Genomic DNA, 22,825 nt, shown 5'->3' with positions numbered 1-22,825 from the left:
TAATCTTCATTACTCTGTAAAACAACAATGCTGGCCTTCATGCTGATCCTCTTGCCCCCTGAAGGATCCTGAGAGGCTGCTGAGAGGCTGCTAAGAGGCTGAGATAGCAGCCTGCTCCCTCAAGCTATCTCAGCCTTGCAGAAGCAGTTCTGCAAATATGTTTTCTGAAGAGAGACAGGATATAAGGGGACGTTTGCAAATAAGAAGGTTTGTTTAGGATATGCAGAAGCCATGCCTCATGGAAGTGTTTAAAAACAGTGTTTAGGGTCTCCTACAAACCAGCTGGGAACAATTTCTTGGTGTAAGTTCATGACACATCCACTTAAACAGCTTGAGCAAAGATGGTAGTTGGTACCATGAAGCATAGAGGAATTGTTAGCAAAGGGAGGAGACAGGCAAAGACAAACCTCAGAAGGCAAACACACAGCCAGCAAGGAGAAAGAAGGATTTATTAATAATTGCCTGCTACCTGCAAAGTAAGTCCAAAAAAACTCTAGGTAACATAAGGAGGTAAAAGAAACTGAAATATCCTCACTATGGAGAAAGTGGAAATGAAACCAGTAACAAAATGTAAGCATTCTGTACATGAGGGATTTTTCTGAGATTGGGTTAATACAGAGTCTAAACTTCTGAATTTCAGGTGGAGAGAAAAACAAAACTGGAGTACAGAATGCTCAATTAAAGTTTGTCAGGACATGCTAACAGGAGAAAGAATTAACAGTAGACAAAGCATAAGAGCAACAAAGACCTAAAAGTAGAAATAAAACATTATAAAAAGATAACAGAATTTCTGATTCTGTATTTCTGAAAGAATTTTTGTACGTAATGGTATAAATAATTTGTTCAAAACTAAAGCCAGATTAGGATTATATAAATAAAAGATTATCATACTATAATATGGAAAATACACTCACATTCTGCAAGGGACAGATTGAGTTATTTTATTCTAAACAGAATATGATATCATTGATTTTAACATTGATTTGTGGTGTACAACTTTCTATGGGCAAGCAGAATACAACCCTAAATCATCATTCTGTAGAAGTTTGATGGTTGCTTCCTTCCTAGGAACGGGACAGTTGAGCCAAGATGTCATGGAGCAGCTCTAAAAGCAGCAAAGAATTAACAAGCTAAAGGAAAAGGAGCAATACTAGTGTAAACCCCATTTTTGCCCAATGAACCTTGTTACTTTCTTGAAACAGGAAAGGATCTAGTTTACGAATTTAAATAATCATGAAAAATTTTAGTCCAAACCACAAAATTCTGACTATGACATATGGACAAGGCTCTTCTCAAAGTTATTTCTGAAAATCCAGGTTTGTTCTGTCTGCTCACCTCTAGCAAAACTACTTTCTTAGAAACATTTTTAAAGATGCTAATTACAGAAGAAATCTGGAGCCCTCTTTGCCTGAAGAAAGATAAAAAAGATTGAAATTAGTGCACAGTAATATGCAGACTTATAGCAGAATTACATGATGTTGTACACTATAGGTACTCAATTCCCAGGCAACCTCCTGTAGCAGCAGTGTAAAAAGATGTGGCAAAAGCACATCACAAGTTTTCTGAGTATTTTGTTATTACTAATGTAAACTTGGAGTCATACTCAGTACGTACTGATAGCTTCAGATTAACAACTTTATACTAAAACTCCAGATTGTGATGGTAATACTTAATTTTACCATTTTCAGATCTTCTGTAGAAAGGCCAGTCATCTTAGTTTTGCACAGCTCATGAAGCAAGACTTAGCAAAATGTATATTACATAGGAATTTATGCTTTCCATTTTACATGTTTATAAAGTAAACTAAGACTAAAAGGAAATGAAGGCATCTAAAAGAGAAGAAGATATTTCCTATGAAGATGAACCACCTGCTGAGAAAGGTCTATTGCAAATGCTTTGAGTCACAGGCACACAGTGGTTATAGGCAATCTAAAATTCCAGCCAACCAAGAAAGAGAGCTGCTTAAGACAGTATTCAATTATACAGCTGTTTGGCTAAAAGTAATGGATTGTATTTGCATAGATGAAGGGAAGAAGGACAAATACTTCTTTATGTAATATTATTCTGCTGTTATTGAAATGCTCTCCTATGAATTTCCTTCTTCAAGCATTTCATAAAATTAGGATCACACTTTTGCAGGTACCTCCTACATCCTAAATTTTACTTACATAGTTTCTTGCTGGTTTTACTTTTAACAGAATACAGAACACCAGGCTACATACTACAGCTGAGTAGGTAGTAAATGTGACATTTCAGCACTGTATCATCTTGAAAAGGTCATATTCTCAGGTACTGGCATGTTTTTCCAGATTTGATGCATCTAACAATTGATACCAGATCTAAAATGCCATGTTCTGCATCTAATCTTTAATATGCTGTATTTGTCCATTGATATTTTCTGTGTGTGACTGAACCATTTCCATGAGTTAGAAACTGTTTTCCTTAAGTAAACTGCATATTTTTTTTTATATAAAAAATGCATCCTTTGATGACATTGTACTCTCTCTGGTTGTTCCTGTCAAATTATTATACACAAACAAGACATATGGGCCAAAGTTAGGCCTTCCTTGAAGAGATAACTTCATTCTTCTTCACATAATCAGAATCCAGGTACAAGAACTCAGAGTGTTACTAGTGGGAACTCTCATTAGTCGAGTTAGAAGTCTTTTTATCATTAAGCTCAGTGAATGAGCCTTTAACTTTACAGCAGTAGAGATTATGGGTACATTGCCATTAGCATTTTGGGTCAAGAATATACTATGGGGGAGGGGTTAAGCCAGTCTTGCAGCTGTCCCTGCTTATTGAAATATGGTTTGCATCATGTTTTTCAGAGGGCACAACATGGCTTCCTTTCCATTTAAAGCTAAATGGTAAGTATGCTTAAGGAGTGCTCCTACTGCACTCCAGCCACTCATGAATATTCAATTTTATCAGGCAAGACTGAGCCCAAAATATGCCCCTGAAATCCATACTGTATGAAAAGCACATTATTAAAACCAAGTATTTAGGTCTACCAATAGTTTCTATCATGTTAACACTGCTTTCTAATATGTATGCAGCCATACGACTTCTCCACTTAACTCTGGACCACATCTTTAGAGATTACATCTCCAAAATACCAAAAAGACAGATTCTGCATAGTCATCAAAAAAGGGTTTGAATAACGCAATTCTCAGCCCACTGTTGTCCATTTTACATAGTGCAAGATTGTCCGCCTGTGCAGCAAATACAGTAGGCACACAGTATTACATATCAAGTAGGATTTCTACAGTACTTCAGTGAAATGAGATTAATTAAAAATTATTTGCTGTCACAGAAGAAACTACACTTCACATGCATTAATATAGTAATATTCAGGGATTTTAAGAATAGTTTCCAAGTATTGCCTTTGCAAAATATTTTGTAATAAAAAATCTTTGCTGATATTTACAACTTTTTTCAGATAATTTAGAGATATTGAATTGAACTAATGGAACAATAAAATCTATTTTCTAAAACCAAACATACTTGTAAAAAGGCATACTTTTAAAATAATTATTTTTTATATAAAACTCTCATTTTATAAGAACCTTTTAATGCTAATTTTACACATGTGAAGCTAGAAACTTCAGATCATGCTCCCTACATAATATATTATTATATACAGGAAAAATAAGCTACTGTTTAAAAAACTGTTTCGATACTATTACATATTCAGAAATGTGAAAATAATCCTTACCAAAAGGGAGTATACACCTCCAAAAAAAGCAATATGCATCTCAGACAAATAATTGTACAGTCATCGTACTAGTTTGGCAACCCTCTTATACACATCCACTTCTTTCCTGTCTCTTCCTCTTCATAGGCTCAGATAACTGAATTGGTGCCCAGATGGATATTCTTACAGAACCAATAAGGTCATCTACAGGGACTCCTTTGGGTGGTTGCCGTTTCCAAACATACTATGACACAGCCATGTGTAAATCATCAATTGCTTGTCCTGATACAGATCCTTAGATGTTTTCCTTCCCATAATACAAATAGTGTTTAAAACATAATTTATGTTCAAGTGCAGAACACCTAACTTTTGTAATAGAACGACATGTATAGGGATGTATAGGGAAAAACAGGTTAGTCCTATGCTGTACCAAGTAGATGACTAAACCAGAACCACCACATGGTCTAATGCAAATGTATTATAAATATCATACTTTATATCAGCTAGCCTTTATTACGGGTCTCATTGTAATATCTTTTGCAGCATTCCATTAATATTAACATAATAATATTGATAACAACAATATTTTCAGTGGTACCAATATTTAAGTTGTGATGATTGCAAAGCCAACAGAATGAAAGAACAGCAGAAGATCAGAATATCATCCATCTATCTATCTACCTCTCAAAATACTGGTTTCAAACACCAAAATGTAGGATAGAAAAGCTTCTACATATGCTCTTTTGTTTTTCCTTCAAATGAAAACAGTTTCATATACATATGTATATTACCAAATAATATCCTTATCATAAACAATGACTATCCACTGACAGAAAGGTTACCAGCAAGCATCAAACTTGGACACAACAGCACCTGAAACAGAGGCTTTCATATTTTGAAAGGAAAGAAACTTTCAGCTGTAAAAGCGTGCCTTCATTAGTGTCTGTGGCACTTCCAGTAGAGAAGATAGTAACAACAGATTTATAGACTGTAACTTCATTTAGTTTACTATTTGGTTTCACACCTTTAAAAGGAAGTGAATTTACAACAACCTGAATTCTCTCTGACTGTAGTAGGAAAATGTTAATGTTTCTATCAGGAAGATTTCTTTATTTTGCACTCTAAGAGCGTGATTCCCTTGTTTTGCGGCCTATATATCACAAACATGTGACAGATGGCACTAGCTGGCCTTGCATACCAAAGAGAAAGAACTGTGAAAAGATGCTGTTGGGAAATAACACCAAACATGCCTTGTGCTGCTGATTTCTTACAAGATATCTTCTGGAATTTGTTCAAAACACCAGAAAAATATAAAAATCCAGTTTGTACAATACACAGTTGATAATCATACATCTATTCCTGCTGACTTTTGAATCTTGTCAAAATCAGTGATTAAGGGAATATAGTTATACCCAGTACTTTGCAGATATACACTACAATTTATTAAGTTATTAGAAGAATGACTGTATATCACATCCTTCTTAAGCAGATTACTAGTTTCAGTGGTCTACAGAGCTGTGAAACTGACAAAGCAGGTAACATAAACCTTTCACCTCTTACATTTAAAATATCATAAAGGCAATTTTTAGAATAATTTAAACCACCATATTTATTTTCTTAAGATCTCTTTGAATCATAAGGAACTAAAATAACTACTCTACACACATTGAAATAGTCCACATCCCAAACAACAGCTTATGACAGCAATTTCCATTTCAATATGTATAGTTTTAAGAAGGTACTGCACTGTTTGTTTCTACTTACTTATTTTTTCTTTCTGCTTTTTGACCTTTCAAAGCAATATAATTACCACAAAGTTTTTGTACCACTAACTGTTAATCACTAGTTGTGACAAATTATGAAGTATTTCTTCCCCTACAATATTATTTTTAAAAGCAAAGTAATATATACTTAAACAGGTAGAAAATTAACGGTACAAGTTTCTTGAGAATTACACAGTTTACCCAGTTAAAAGCAATGGCTCATCTCCTTTTAGTCAAATATTTCCTCCTCCTCTTTCCTTTAAGACATAACTTTAGAGACATATTTCACAACTGAATAAACTAAAATTTTTATTCCATTAGGTCTGCCAAGTAAAGAACTGGGTTTGGTATAACTTTAAGTAATCAAAAAACCCAAATACATCAAAAAGCTACCAGTTAAGCCTAACAATTAAATGCCAAAAAAAAATCCAAACAACCCAGACCATAAAAGCCCAGTTTTTTACAGTTCCTTAATTATTTCCAATTATTTGGAAGCATTTGGTTTCACACACAGTTTTATATGCATTTGAACTATGTCTCCAGATTGATATTTTCATTTAAGCATTTGACAGAGGGAAGCTGGAAAACTTTCTATGAAGAGAAAGCATCGATTTGTGGCTGTTCTGCACTAATGGCTTCCCAGGGACTAATAAAATAAGTTAGAGCTAATAAAATGACAGATCTTTCACTCAGGTTAACAATGAACCTTAGCTGCTAAGTCAAGTCAGACCCATCATTCCAAATGCCAAGCCAAAAAGGCAAGGCAGAAGTCACATACTTCCTATCTACTCCATATGTTATTATACAAGAACATCCTAAATTCCTCAGTCCTAAGAAATCTGGATATGGCATGGCAGTGACATCTTTACTTGGTACATTGTCCCCTCTACTGATTCCTCAGACAATACAGTTAAACATTCACAGAGGAACTGTCCTGGGTTCAGCTGTAGCAACCATTTTTTCTCCTTCTTAGTAGATGGTACAGTGCTGTGTTTTCAACTTTACTTAACAACAGTGCTGATAACACCGATGTTTTCAGTTGTTGCTAAGTAATGTTTACTCTAATCAACTACTTTTCAGTCTCATGTTCTGCCAGGAAGGAAGGGAAGCAGGGAGGAAGCAGAGACACGACACCTGACCCAAACTAGCCAAAGAGGTATTCCATACCACAGCACGTCATGCCAAATATATAAACTGGGGCGAGTCACCCTGAAGGGCTAGATCACTGCTCGTGTCGGGCTGGGTATCAGTCTGAGGGTGGTGAGTGGTAGTATTCTCTTCCCTTGTTATTTCCCTTATCATTATCATTATTAGTGGTAGCAGTAGTAGTTTTGTATTGTACCTTAGTTACTGGACTGTTCTTATCTCAACCCATTGGAGTTACACTCTTCCAATTCTCCTCCCCATCCCTCCAGAAGTGGAGAGGATGAAAAAAGGAGGACAAACGAGCAAGTGGCTGCATGGTTCTGTGTTACCTGCTGGGCTTAGACCACAACAGAAGCTTTGGGAAGCATGTTGATAATATAGCTCTACACAAGCTGAGATTTAAGATTCAGTCTCCAGCTATCATGAAAACGTGATACCAAGTCAGGTCAAATGCATATCTTGTCCATTTTCCTATCTCAAACAATGAACATAAAAAAGTAAAATCAGGCAAGTTGACAGAATAACACCCAATGTTATTATAGCTGTCGTGGTTTAAGCCCAAGCTGTAAATCAGAACCACGCAGTCTACTGCCCCCCCCCCCCCCCCCCCTTTCTTCCCTCCGCTTCTGGAGGGACGGGGAGGAGAATCAAAAGCATGCAGCTCCCACGGGTTGAGATAAAGACAGTCCAGCAACTAAGGTATAACACAAATCACCACTGCCGTCACCAACAATAACGACGACAAGAGAAATAACAAGGGAAGAGAATACGATACCGCCCGCTGGACAAGACAGCCCGATCGAAAAGGGGCCGTGCCCTTCCGGGTAGCTCCCAGTTACCTCCCCTGGCATGACGTGCTGTGGTATGGAACACCTCCTTGGCCAGTCTGGGTCAGGTGTCCTGTCCCCGCTTCCTCCCGGCCCCTCCTCCTCCCTGGCAGAGCATGAGACTCACAAAGTCCTTGGTCAGTCTAAACATCAGTGTTATCAGTTTTTTGTTCCCAGGCCAAAAGTCAAAAACACAGTGCTGCAACAGCTACTAAGAAGGAGAAAAAAACTGACTGCCACTGCTGAACCCAGGGCAATAGCCTTTGAAACTTCCTGAGCTGGGTGAATCTGTATATCATTAGAAACCATCATCTTGTTTCCAAGATTATCTGGGGTTTTATCTGGAAGATTTCAGCATCTATAGCATGCAACTAGCTTCACAGGTCTGCTATACAACAATTGAAGAACCATCACTTCATAACTACCATGAACTTCATGACTACTAGTTTCCTCCGAAACCTCAATTTTCTTGTACTAGAAGAGAAAGACAATCTAACCTTGTGCACCTTATTCATAATGTTGTGCATTTATAGACCTCTAACCCAACATCTCTTAATCATCCTCTTTCTAGATTAAAGAGTTCTACTATATTCGATTTTTAATGACATAGCTTCTAATCATCCTTTTTTTTTTTTTTGTTTATTTAGAGCACCAATGTTGTACACAGTATTAATGATATCGATGAAAGATGGATTTATACAATGTTGTAAGTATTTTATCTGTTTCTCTATGATTTCCCTATTAGTTCCTGGTACTTGGTTTGTTTTTTGACCACTGCTAAGCACTGAGCTGCCTTTATCATGGAACTATACAACACAACAGGTAATTGTTTTGATGGATGATCAAATCACTTCTCAAAAAAATATTAAGGAAAGAAAAGGTTTAAAAAATTGGGGATAATATTCAGCTTTAGTTACAACCATTAGCAACCAAATAAGAATTTGGATTTCAAATATCTAGGATCATGTTTTAAAGAGACAACATTAAAGAGATTAGCAAATACATAATTTCAGATCACAGTAAATTACTTTATTAAATGAAATTAATTTGCCAAAAGTAAGGAGATACTCAACAAAACAAATAGGTTTCAGAAGTAGCAAAACATGAAACCTTCAAAACAGATGAAATCTAGGAAAACCAGAGGCAATAAAACTCATTTATTGTATTTTTTCCTGGAACTAATCTGTTACTTGTTACAGACTCCTGCTTTATCTATGTCGATGTTTTAATTATTTACACTTTTCAGCAAAGAATAATCCAGGATAAAAAGGATAAAAGCAAATATGAATAGAACAGATTCATCAGTATTACATGAAGTAATGTTTAGTAATAAATTAAATTATAACTATGGGAACTTAAAGAGTGTTGCAAATTTCTTTTAAATAGTAAAAATATCGCCTCTGTCAAAAGTCCATCACCTGAGCTTATCCAAATCATTCTTTCTATGATTTTCATTGCAATACATTTTCTTGACTCAAATTTATATCCCCTGTGGAAAACTTCAGGAGTTTTAAAAAGAAATAATTAAAAGAAACTAGTAACTTACATGGTAAAGACATCAATAACATCTCCTGCAGCTCTTGTCATCTCAAAGTAGGTTTGCAGAATGTTGACGGTTCCTGAAAGTGCTTCATGTCCACAACCACAGAATAGTGCAACTCCAGCATACAGGAGGATAGTAGCAATCAAAGATGCATAGGGAATACCTCCCAGGCATTTGATGCAGCACTCGAAGCACCCTACAAGAAAATAAAATTGTCTGTTACTGTATTGTATGAGAAAGCAGAAAGAAGGTTTTTACTGTAGAGAAATGCTATTGAAAATTAAAGACTTCAGGCCAAAGAGAGATGAGGTCAAATATAAGAACCCATAATGTCAGAAAATCTGTGAAACAGCACAGATTAATTCAACTTCAGAATTTTCTCAGTTACTACTTGACCTATTAAATGTAGACATGCCATCTGATTATCATGAAACATTAAGCAGTTAATTCCTTGTGCAGCTTCCGGGTTTTATTCAGAGCCGGTTACAATGTCAATCCTAGGTTATACCTATATTCACAATTCTTGTTGCTAACTTACTGGATTACTGAGGAGAAGCCTCAACAACAGGAAAACCATAGAAAGAGCATATCCAGTTCAATTCCTTCCATCATCATAGCTTTATTCATTTTTCTCATCTATGCAGTGCTGACAAAAGAATTGCTCCTGCCTACAGCATCATTTCTTCGTGCATCACTCAAATACCTCACAAGCATAAATGAAGATATCCACTAAAAGGTACAGAATTAGAAACAATTATAGAAGTTAAATTTTCTCTCAATATATTTTACTCTGTGTAATGTTTCTTAAGTGAGGACGATTGCTCCTGTGTTATACAAGGCCAGCCTTTTGTCCAACCATCAGTGTCTAAAACAGTGCCTAGTATCACAGCAAACCCTTTCCCCAGCAAGGATGCTCAAGTTTCCAAAACTACCTTGCCTAGTTTGTCAAGTAGTTTCATGAATGCAACATCTCTGACTCCCAAATCTCATCATTCCCATATGGACTTTACTGACCTGTAGAGCCCTTCCTATTGCCTTGTGGAAGGGCAGGGAAGGCATGAAACACTGACTGAGGGAAGGCAAACATCCACATGCCAGAAGTTTTCTTTTTGAGTAAGCATTACCAGCTAATGCCAGAAAGGATTTGGGACAGAAATCAAGGTGATGCCCATAAACTTGAAATGCTTATACACACAATAGCCAATTAAAAGTTACTTATAAAACATTCAACAGTGTGAGTCACTATATTTCAATGTGCTCTAAAAGCTTTACACTGTGCAAAATGACAAGCATACCAGAGATATATTAAAAGAAAAAAAACAATAAAACCAAAAAAATCCACAAATAAAACCCCTAAAACAATACAAAAAAAAAAAAAAAAAAAAACAAAACAAAAAAAAACCCAAACCACAAAAAAGCCAATATCTTTAAAGAAACTGTATCTTCTTTTCTCAAAGCAGATGTAGCCTCTACATGTAATTTTGTATTCTGTCCTTTAGGTTAATAAGTTCTTATTTCCTCTAGCTTGGATAACCAAAGAAGTAATTTCCTCTCTCTGTTTGAACATTTTCTGCTTTTAATGAACAAATAACAATCTATCTCAAATATATATATGTATATGTTTAGCAGCTACTTATACACAAGGTTCCCTGGAGATAGCAATTTAAGCAATTTTCAAATATACATGCAGTATAGAAACCTGTATTGATATTTTGTAAATATATGTACTTCAAAAGGCATTATTAAAATTGCTGGATAATTCCTGTAAGAAAAATTGAAATGAATATACTAAATATGTACAAGAAATCAGACTTCAAACGTCAGGGTAATTCCCAATTATGTGTGCTAGCTGTATAAAAATAAAAGGATATATCTTGAGACTACTTCTGCTTAAGGACAAATCACTATATCACAGCCAACTGTAAAATACTCAAATGCAAATTGTACTTATTCAGGTATTTAAATTGCTTCGAACGTCTTACTGAGGAACCAGTTGTACAAATCACCCACCTACAGCAGCAATCACACACCTGCACAGTTGTAATAGATGCTTTTGGAGTAGCTAATTCTTCATGCAAATAAACACAGGAAATTTCCTAAAATTAGTTCAACCCTGTTTTCTAAGATTATTGTTAACAATAACTATAGTTAATTCCTCAGTGTTTAAAAGCCTACACAAACACTTGAAAAGGATTTTTCACTGAACAATCTACTGTCTAAAGGCATAAAACCTAGAAATATGCATTGAAAATAATACATTCAACAAGGACTGCAGGGAAATACATAGTTGTGTGATATCAGAGTTCATCACAAAATGCCCATTGCCATTTTTCAGTACAGCATAATAGCAGAAAAAGCCTCAGGAAACTAGTAACACTCTTGACCTGTCAGCATTATATGAAAAAGTAAAAAGAGAGGAAAAGATGACAGTAGAGTGATAAACGGTTTGATGTATGAGGGCCTGTAAAGTCAAAGATAAAAAAATAAGGTAGACCTAAATATTTACAGGGACACATGGACTATAGGAAGAGTGTTTCTTGATATTGCAATAGCTTAGGGCAGGGAGGTGAAAGAGAGACTTTTCTAAAGATATCTTTTTCACTTTCTGAGACAGGTGAAATGGAAGAAAGTTAAAGACATAATAACACAGGAACAAAAATAGCTACTAGTCTGAACTAGAATAAATTTCATTAAGGTCAAACTCACATACAACTGCTGTATTTAATAGTCTGAGTGTCAGTATCTGGAAACATCTGGCTGTGCACTACCTCCTGAAGCTGCTCTACAATGACAGATGAGCATGCACTCAGATATCACCAACCTAAATAAATATCCAGGGTCAGTAATATTACTTTAGCTTTATTATAATGAAATAGTGTAATACAGTAAAACAGCATAGCAGTAAAAACAGTATGATAAAGTGATAACAGATAAAATTGGGTGCAACCAATGAAACTTTTCACCAGGAACAAATCCCTTTTTTTCCCCAGTTATTTCCAAATTTGAAAAATAACTGAAACATATTTATAATTTTTGAATAAAAAGTGTTTCTGTTCCTCTCTCACAATAAAAATGTTCATGCTTATAAGGCTTTGAGGGAAGATTTCGATAGCAGTATATTTTAGCAGTTGAACACTTTTTCACTATCACAAAAAATTACTGAAAAGATTCCTCCAACCACACAAAATTTTCTAATAATCAGGTATTCTTGAGGAAGGTCTTGCTCATTTTTCCAGCTTTTCCATAAGCTTACTACCTTTCTCACTACTTACTTCATGAGCAACTCTAGAGTTATCACTGTTGTCAAATCAACTCAAAACTAAAGAAAATCAGTGAATCAGGGCTAAGATTTTAAAATGGGTAACACACATCATTCATACACCACAGAAGATAATGCAGTGCACGTAACATTTACTCCGATTCTTTTCTTTCAGCTGTTCACAATGTGAAAATAACTGTGTGAGAACAATAGAAATTTGATTTTAACTTGCACAATGATATTGTACTACCAGTGCAGAATGTGACTCAGATGTGCAATCTGTGTATACATCTGTGAGAGACAGGCAGTCAGTCACAACTCTGAACACCATCTTCACAAGACAGTTAAATATACAGCCACAGAAATAATTACTAGGAAAGATAAAAAAAGATTACATGCTCCTTTGATGTTTGTTTTCATCTGCAAATACAGGTTTCATTACTTTTCAAACAGTTCACTCTGCACAATAAGCCTGCACAACAACCGTATGCAATAGAATTCAGCATTTATTGTTCTTATTTTGCTTAGGTTTACCAATATTTTCCCTTAGATAAAAATCTAGATCTGCTGGGAAGATGTATTTTTATATAAACCATAGGAAGTAATCCAAACCATTATACTTTTTATGTAGCTTTCAACATTAAGAATTCTACTGTTATTATTTTATATCATAAATCATTTCACAGAAAAAACAATAACGAAATACATAGAAGATGACAAGACAAGGAATGTTCTTTTACATGGATAAAATATATCTCAAAGTACTGGCTATACTCAATTATCTAAATAGTGCACATGAATGATGCACTACACATGTTCACTTTCAGTCAGCAAAGATCTGGTAGGCATAAAAATACCACTCAGTATAATTATTACTGGTTTTATCAGAAATAGTCTTGATATAGATATATGAACTTTCTGCTTTGAAAGGCACATGAAGTGTTCCTTATACAGGCTATCTGCACACACCTCTCCTAGTTCATGCTGTGATTTGGGTTCAAGATTGTTAATATATCTCCAAGTGCACCAGCCAAACATAACTTGACCTTTTTATGTGATTTCTCCTCTGCATCAAGAAGCCAAAAGATTTATACCTTGAGCAGAAGCAGAAATTGTCCTTATGATATACACGCTAATTATGCACACAAATTGCACTGCCACAGTAATTTCTTTGTCTGTGTGTTAGTAATTATGTGAGCACTTTCTCCTCAGTGCAGATCAAGATATATAAATGACAAATAAAACATCCAATCCATTTCAGGTCAGTGCATTTAAAAACATTAAGCTATCTCTCTTGCCACATAAGTCTTTGAAAGTGAAATTTTAGCTTAGGGTAGTCAAATGTGAATTCGAATGTCTCATGCAGTGCAAAGTGGTTTTTTTTTTTTAAGTTAGCAAATCCTCCTTGGAACAACATTAATATTCGTTAAAATAGAAAACCATGCAGTCAATTGGAATGGGAAAACTACTATGACCCTTAAAGACCTGCTTGCCAAATTAATTTACAAATACCTATTTATTCTTAGTGCATAAATAAATTGTAAAGTTCTTTCTCTCAATGATAATTATAATTCAAAATACAGGTATACTTATTATATGGCACTGTAATATATGGCACGTATGTAAATACAATACATGACACAATATCCCTCCCTCTTTCTCATATTGATACTCTCCTTTTCTGACTAATGGATAACAATAACATTTAAACCTGAACAAGGGCAACAGAATTTTTAGGTTTTGTACACTGCTTAAAATTAAATACAATTTCACCTAGAACTGTCCCTAGTTTTTACTAAGCACTTAAAACTCCAGTTCAGATTGTAATGTTTAAAAAGTTACATTTACAGAAATAAAACTTAAATCAGCAAGTTCATTAATAATCCATCATGGTACTTTCTATATCAGAAATATAATTTAGATATACATTTTCATCATATGCATTTTCTTCAGTTATATTCAAGGCAATTAAATCTCAATACATCTCAAATGCATAGTGCACAGAGGTAGTAACATGAAATATGTTAGTCAGTCAATGAGAAGAAATATGATTTCAAGAAACCTGCAACAGAATAACACTGAGCTATTAAAAAAACTATTTAGCAAATTCACCTGGCAGAGATATTTACAATTTCTGTGTTACCATCACCTAGTATAACAAATTTTTAAAAGCTAAATTAAAGATGTGGTTTATATCTGAGCTAAATTATATTAAAACTTTATAATTCTATTTATTTATATATTTATTATTATAAAACTTTATAATAATATTTATAATTAAAAATATCAACTCAGTTTTCAACTAAGCTTAAAGATACATCTAAAATAAATAAACATGGTTTTAATTCTCATCAAAGGACACAAAACAACAATTTAAACAGCAAGCAAGGAGGTTCTCTCTTTCTCCTAGATTTGGAGTCGCAAGTATGTACTTACTTATCCCACAGATAACAAACATGCTTCTGTTTTGTTCCATCCTTCTTAACTGCACTGAAATCTAGAGGATTAAAAAAAAGGCTACCTACTGCTTCTATTCCTGGGTGACTGAAGCACAGCTGGATATAGATAAATACACATATTTATCTACACAGGCAATATACTAGAAATGTGTGTATACATTCTGTATACAATGTATACACACATTTCTATTATAACATCCAGCATGGAACAGAATTAAATAAAAAAATTATGCATTGAGTGTAACTAAAAAAAATAAATCTGAATTAATTAGCACATATAATAATTTCCTCCTGTCTTCCATTTGTCATATTGTCATACTTCAGCAATACTCAGTGGTGGGAGTGCAAAAAATTCAACTTCTGTCATACTGGATCAATGATCAAATACTTTACTGGCTTCCTCTGTTGCACTAAAGAAGTGCAAAAGTATTAGGAGACTTGCTAGATATCATATATTAGTAAGACGGCAGTGTGCAGCAATCCACCTGAATAGTACCTTTTGGCAGAATGCAGATCTAAGATCTAAGCTATTGTGACAGCAGAGAATCAGTGCTTTGGCAGTGAAGGCTCATCATGAATCATGATCAAAGGTCTAAATTTCATGCAATGAAGACACATTCCAAGCTTTGGCAGAGGCTGCACAACATCCCAAATAGTTATTCTGTATCTCCTTTCTACTCCATAATGTAGGGATTGGTGCATGGACGGGAAGCTGCTAGGAGGGACAGGAACCAGCTGACCCTGGGGAGGTGCTTGAGCGGCAAATATAAGGAATTCTAACTGCACAATTAATCGTTGATGACCCGCATTCCGTGAATGCTCTATGTCTCAGCCTTAGTTCGGAGGGAACTAGTGCTTCTGTCCCTCACCACACGAGTAGCGAGAAACTACACATAACTCTGGACAACACAGGAGAGATATCTTTGATTGACCAAACCTACATTATTTTAGGAAAAAATGTCTTGTTCTCTTTGCCAGTCACACAGGAAGATAGCATTTGCACCAAGATAGTTTTTTTCATCTTCTTCCTTGATGGACAGGTAGATGTTCAACATCTTTGTCGGTGACATGGACAGTGGGATTGAGTGTGCCCTCAGCATGTTTGCGATGGCACCAAGGTGTGTTGTTCAGTTGGTATGCTGGAGGGAAGGGATGCCATCCAGAGGGACCTCGACACACTTGTGAGGTGGGCTGATGCCAACCTTATGAAGTTTAACCATGCCAAGTGCAAGGTCCTACACCTGGGTCAGAGCAATCCTAGGCACAGCTACAGGTTGGGCAGAGAAGAGATTCAGAGCAGCCCTGTGGAGAAGGACTTGGGGGTGTTGGTCAATGAAAAAATGAACATGAGCCGGCAGCATGCACTCCCAGCCCAGAAAGCCAACCGTATCCTGGGCTGCATCAAAAGGAGCGTGACCAGCAGGTTGAAGGAGGTGATCCTGCCCCTCTACTCTGCTCTCGGGAGACCTCACTTGGAGTATTGTGTACAGTTCTGGTGTCCTCAACATAAAAAGGACATGGAACTGTTGGAACAAGTCCAGAGGAGGGCCACGAGGATGATCAGGGGACTGGAGCACTTCCCGTATGAAGATAGGCTGAGAGAGTTGGGGCTGTTCAGCCTGGAGAAGAGAAGGCTGCGTGGAGACCTCCTAGCAGCCTTCCAGTATCTGAAAGGGGCCTACAAGGATGCTGGGGAGGGACTGTTCATTAGGGACTGTAGTGACAGGACAAGGACTAATGGGTTAAAACTTAAACAGGGGAAATTTAGATTGGATATAAGGAACAAATTCTTTACTGAGAGGGTGTTGAGGCACTGGAACGGGTTGCCCAAGGAAGTTGTGAATGCTCCATCCCTGGCAGTGTTCAAGGTCAGATTGGATAGAGCCTTGGGTGGCATGGTTTAGTGTGAGGTGTCCCTGCCCATGGCAGGGGGCTGGAATTTGATGATCTTAAGGTCGTTTCCAACCCTAACTATTCTATGATTCTATGATCATTATACATGCTAGATGCTTCCTTTGAGGTATCACTGTCACCTTTCCCAGGCCTGTCAATTGCAATTCTAAGAACTAATTTAAGCAAAAACTCTTGGCTGCACGTATCACAGCTTGTCAAAGAAGTTGACTCAGTTACTACACAAGTCTTCATTTAATAAGGTATTGAGCATGTGCTTGTCTCATCAATTTAAATCAAATTAAAAGTGTAGCTTCAATAAAATATACAGAATATGAGGCAGACAGCCAGAAATAGGTGACATCACACCACAACTATTTCCTAATAGTGCAGCCTCACTTTATACCTGAATTCATTATTTTCTTAGGTAAGCATGTATGAAAACTTTTAAGTTTCATTAATAAAAATGAGAGGAAGCTTTAGCAGTTTAGGGATGGTTTCAGGCCAAAATTTTTTTTAATTACTTTTTTTTTTTTTTTACTAGTTCTATCAAGCATGTTGTCAAACACTTTCCATCCTCTTGCCCTTTTGTCTCTAACAGCCACCATCCTTGCTGTTGTTCCTGAGGCCTGCTCATAGTTTGACAGTTGTATTGTAGAAGTAGATGGAAAACCTAGTAAAATCAGACCCTAGATGGCTGAAATAATTATAAAAATTGACACAACATGGCTTAGACTTTTATTACGAAATTTGAGACACGGTACATGACACTGTTGCACATCTGTATAAAAAACTTTGCATATGTGATATTTATAAATGTCCATGCTGGTTTTGTTTATTTGTGTCCAAATGGGTAATGCTGTCAGTGAGAGATGGACCAATTATTAAAGAAAATCATTGGAAGGGGAATCTGTACACATTTGAGAAGAGTCTCTCTTTTTATAGGTACTGTTGTAGCTTGCAATGTAAACTACTGCAACTTTTCCAGACAAAGTATTAATTAAAATATTTTACGTATGTACTTGCAAAAACTTCTACAGTCACACCTTTGAAAGACATATGAATACAAGTGAATACTCCTATTTGTAAGACACTGTTGATTATGACAATGTACAGAAAACTGTGTTCTGACTAGCTGTTATAGACTCTTCAGTACATTAGGTTTATTGCTGTTTAATGAGACAAATCTTAATCTAGCAGTTAATAAGTATTAAAGTTACTGACACAGAGCAGTCAGTTCCTGAAATACTAATCTGTCAGGCATAACACAGTTAATCTTGTAATCTTAAAAAAACCTGATAGCTGATTTAACACAGACAACGTTTGTCAGCTTCAAAATCACTAAAACTAAAGGGACAGGAATGAAACAAACTAGCTACAGAAATGTGAAAGAAATAGAAGAATCTGGTCAATGGTTTGCCCATTACATGCATTTTATGTATCATGTATATAAGATTTGTTCATAAAATAAATTAGCAATTCATTATTGCTAATAAATAGGTTATAAAAATGTGATAGGTATCAATAATGCATGAACTATTATATTCATATCAATAATTGAAACTATTATAGATGTTTATAATAATGTTTTTGATCTGCTGGAAAGAATAACAGTTTATAAGAACACTAATTCTATGCAACATTTAGTACTCTCATTATAAAGCAAATTACAATGCTATGGACCATAAAACTAGAAAATAAGTATCCTTTTCATCCCATTCACCTAGAGTTCATAGTGTCAATCACTCAATCCTTCTCTTCAGACTTGAATTGAACTATTTCTCCCAAATTGAAAACTACTACAAAGCATGTATTGAAACATAATTCAGCAATATTTTTTCCTCATTCACAAATAGACTGAGTTACACTGGGTTTTAAGATACATCTTTTTTCTTTATTTAGTGCATTGTCCAAACCTTACAACCTCAGAGGGCATTCCTCCATGATTTTTCTGTGTACTCACCTGTGTAATTACAATATTCCACAATGCTTTTATATGTTTAAAAGGTATTTTTTTGTTTTAAACATCCAAAAATGTTATATTGTTTACCAAGCAAACATTTTGATTTATTATTAAATCAATCAAAAAATGATTTTAGAGAAGGCAACATCCTCCTTTTTTTTTTGGTGGTGGAACAGAGGAACATACAGGGTATTTGGCAAGTGACTTCAGTTTGGTACTCAGAACATTAATATGCTTTCTCAGAATACTTACATTTATATAGCTCTTTATATACTCAAAATACTTACTGTGGTCATTTCCAGTTGTGTGTGCTTAACAGTCAGAAATAAAATACAGTTAGAGGTAAGTTGTGAATACTTGGTTCTCAGGAAATTTTCTGGCAGCTGTGCAGGACATAGAGGCAAGAAGTATATGAATAAAATGACAAATATTCAGCTGTCTTGAATGATCTCTTTTGCTTTACAAATCTTTCCACTGCTGAAGCAAATAGGGTGTGTAAGTTGTACAGCTGTTAGCTGGTGGAAGTGGAATTCTAGAACTCAAATATCCTGGGTTCTTGGTACTGTACCAATTAAAACTTTCTTTTACTTGGCATTACATAGACATCACTCTTTATACCTTATCATATGTAACTTCTGATCCTTTTATCTTAAAAGCCTTTCTTTGGCTTCATCTTCTTTCTTTACCCTCAGGCTGTCTTCATCCTGGCCACTCTTACTCCTTTGAACACCTACTTTCCTGAGGAACAACCAAAGCAGGTAATCTTGCTCATTCTCTTCTTTCTTTTCAAAGCTGGGAGAGACCAAGCTCATGTGCTTTGGGGGATAAGAAGTGGGAACACAGCTTTGTCTCCATCTTCTCCCTATCATGGTTTTAGGCACCTAACTCCACCAACCCTCTCCAAGGCACTGAAATACTCCTCAATGAAACAAGTTGTCACATGTATTTATTATACAAACGGCCAGAATAACTCCAACTAAAGCAGAAAAAAACTCCAAAACCAATTATAGAAAGTTTCAGTCTGAAGTCTTTGGATATCATGAATATTTCTGTCTGGAAATAAAACCATAGTCTTTTAATGGCAGCGTTAGATAACATTGTGCATATGACCATCACTTCAACACCTCAGAGAGAAGAATAGACAAAGCAATAGATGCTGATGGGGCAGATAGTTGTCATCCTTCTGAATGATCTGAATAAACCAGTCATGATTCGATTACTTATGAGGAAGATTGTTCCATGAAACTAAATAATGTCATCTTGTACATTTTTCAAAACACATATATGTGAATATGTACAACACTTTAAAATGCACTGTTTAGATTCCTATATATATAAATTAACCCCTTAATCCTATTTAAAAACACAAACCGATGGAATTATCTATAAGCAGTTTTCTACCAAGATCTCAAGTTAAGTTATGTATTTCTTTTGAACCGAAACATCTGCAGTAGCCAGCTTCTATGGGCTTCAAAAAGACCATGCATTTAAAACCTAAGTCATCTCCCACTAGAGTTAAATGGCATTCCTTACTGACTCCGACAGGAACAAAAATCTCAGCAAGTATTCAGTGAAGTGACAATTTTTAAAGTAAAGGAATGAATAACTGCATCAAGGAAAATAGCTCTCAACTAGACAGATTAGGATCTAGTGAAAGATCAATCTGCATTAAGCATGCATTTAATTTTCACTCTCTACATAAACTGGAAAAAACATTTATTCTTGTATATTAAACTACTAAAAACCACTCACAACTAGTATATGAAAAGTAGACAAGAAAATTCCATTTCAAGAACACTCTGAAGTCATGATTCATATTACTTTTATTCAACCGCTTCTTTGCCATGAGACTCTTTTCTGTCTAGTTTCAGAAAGGTTCATCTGTAAGGTAATTAGATATAATTATATTCATTAAATTTGATAGGTTAGTCAAAACTCAATCTAGATAGAATGCTGAAAGTCACTAATAAATCTTAATATTTTTTCTATTTAGATACTCTGCCCCCTTTTGTAGGTGTTTTATTCAATGAAAAAAAAAATATTTTTTTGAAGGATGATGGCTGCACAAAATTAGAATGTTCTACTAATTCTGTGCTTTCTTGAATTTTTTGAGCTAAAAGCAAGGCATGTTTTCTTAGCTAAGATTAATTGAAGGATCGGAAGGTAATAGATAACATTGCAGAGTTCTTCAAGAACACAGAACATGAAACATGATTAATATGCATCACATCCTTTTCTTAATCCTAGAAATCCAAGGTTAGAGAACTATTTTTAAAACAGGCATATGGAAAAGCAAGAAAACATCTCGGAAAGAGCCAAAGCAATAAAAGGTGGGAAACTTGCTGAAAAGTAAAACTAAAACTGCTATTTAACACTTTTATCCAAATAGTGATAGAAACTTACAAATGATTTTTTTTTTTAAATTATATATTATGAGACCAAGCTGCAAAAAGCCAATATACTTCCCATACAATCTAATCCTTACCTAAAAGTACACTAAGACTGTAACTTACAACTGAATTGCCTTTTAGAAAGAAATAAAGTATTAATTTATGGATTTCAAATGACACGGAATGAAACACGAAGGACATTGATCTATTGGAGTGAGTCCAGAAGAGGGCCACAAAGATGATCAGAAGGCTGGAGCAACTCTCCTAGGAAGAGCTGGATGAGGCCTTGGGTGGCATGGTTTAGTGTGGGGTGTCCCTGCCCATGGCAGGGGGGTTGGAACTAGATGATCTCATGGTCCTTTCCAACCCTAACTATTCTATGATTCTAAGACAGGCTGTAAGAGAGTTGTGCTTCTTCTTGAATTGCTGAGGTGAGTAGCTCAAGAGAGGACGCCTTCGACACCGGAGCAGGGAGGAGACCAGCGTCCAGGAGCCTCAACTCAGAGCGGCCAGAGCCACCGAGGGAGCCTTGGGTCCTCCACAGGCCTTGCTCAGGAGCCGGCAGCTCAGCTGACGCAAGCAGCTGACTCACAGGGGGCGGAGCCAGGAGGAGCGGCACCAGCCCTGATCGGTTAAAAACCTGCCCCTGGGAGCACAGCAAACAGGGCGGGCAAACAGGACGGGTCGAGGCAGTTTGCGCGGCAGTTCGCGCGGGCAGGCGAGCGGGATGGTGAGTACTCGCCGTATGACCAGGGCCCGGTCTGGGAGCTCTGCTCTGACTGCCCCGGCAGTGGCCAGCGTAGGCACCCAGACAGAGCCAATGAGAGGGGAGGCTGCAGTGCAATGCTCAGAGTGTAGTGAGTTTCTGCACTGGTCTCCTGAGGGAACGGTGCCAAATGGGCCGGGCTGTACTCGGTGCTCCCTGGTGGAGGTCCTCCTGCAGCAGGGGCTGAGCTGCGGGATGCTGTTAATAGGCTGCGAGATGTCAGGGAAGCTGAGAGGAAGCAGGGCTGCTTGCTCCAGGCCCAAACTGTGCAGGGGCCTCAGGCATCCCCTGAAGCTCATGGAGGAGTGGAGGAGGCTGTCAACCCAGGAAGCTGGGAAATAGTAACAACAAAAAAAAAGAGGAAGAGGACAATTATAAACAAGGGGCTTCCTCCTAAAGCTGTTGTCCCCACCCAGAACCGCTTTGCTGTCCTGCAGGGTGCTAAGAAGGAAGGGCACTTGCACCAGAAACAACCGGCTGGTGCACCGGTAAAGAAGACCACTACTGGTGCTGCCAGGAAAAAGAGACAGGTCATAGTGATAGGGGACTCTACTTTGGAAGGGACAGAGGCACTCATCTGTCGGCCTGACCCTGTCTCGAGGGAGGTGTGTTGCCTACCTGGGGCACGGATCAGGGATGTTGCAGAGAGGCTGCCTGCTCTAGTGAGTCCCACGGACTATTACCCACTTCTGGTGATCCATGTGGGTGCTAGTGATGTTGATAGCAGCAGGCTGGAGAACATAAAGAAGGACTACAGAGCCCTGGGAGAGGTGGTTAGGGGCTCTGATGTTCAGATTATCTTTTCATCAATTCTCCAGGATACAGGGGGAGACCTTAAAAAAGCTAGGAGGATTGGCCAAGTTAATAAATGGTTAAACGGATGGTGCCATAGTCAGGGGTTTGGGTGTTTTGAATACGGGACCCAAGTTAGTAGGCCAGGTCTACTGGGGGCTGGTAGAGCAGTTCTGACAAAGAAGAGGAAGAGTGGTTTTGGTAGGAGGCTTGCCAGGCTGGTCAAGGTTTCTTTAAACTAGATGTGTTGGGGGAGCGGGACATCATTCCATCCCAACACACCCAGTCAGTTGCCAGCACCTACAGTAAATGCTCGGAGCGATGCAGAGA

At 36.8% G+C, this 22,825-nt stretch overlaps 1 protein-coding gene across 1 annotated transcript in view; it reads right to left on the bottom strand.

Moving 5' to 3' along the window:
• The window catches only part of GPM6A (glycoprotein M6A), a gene marked incomplete at both ends in the record, with an annotated part of 119,287 nt that overhangs the window by 27,892 nt on the left and 68,570 nt on the right, over window positions 1-22,825 (bottom strand). The window contains one exon of the mRNA XM_080624653.1: window positions 8,980-9,172. Coding sequence (XP_080480779.1) covers window positions 8,980-9,172 — 193 coding nt within the window. The remainder of the gene's footprint in view (window positions 1-8,979; window positions 9,173-22,825) is intronic.

This window comes from Psittacula echo (genome assembly GCF_963264785.1).
Source record: "Psittacula echo genome assembly, chromosome: 1".
NCBI classification, from domain to species: Eukaryota; Metazoa; Chordata; class Aves; order Psittaciformes; family Psittacidae; genus Psittacula; species Psittacula echo.
Note: the sequence above shows the minus strand (reverse complement) of the source record. Positions and strands in the feature narration are given on the sequence as shown.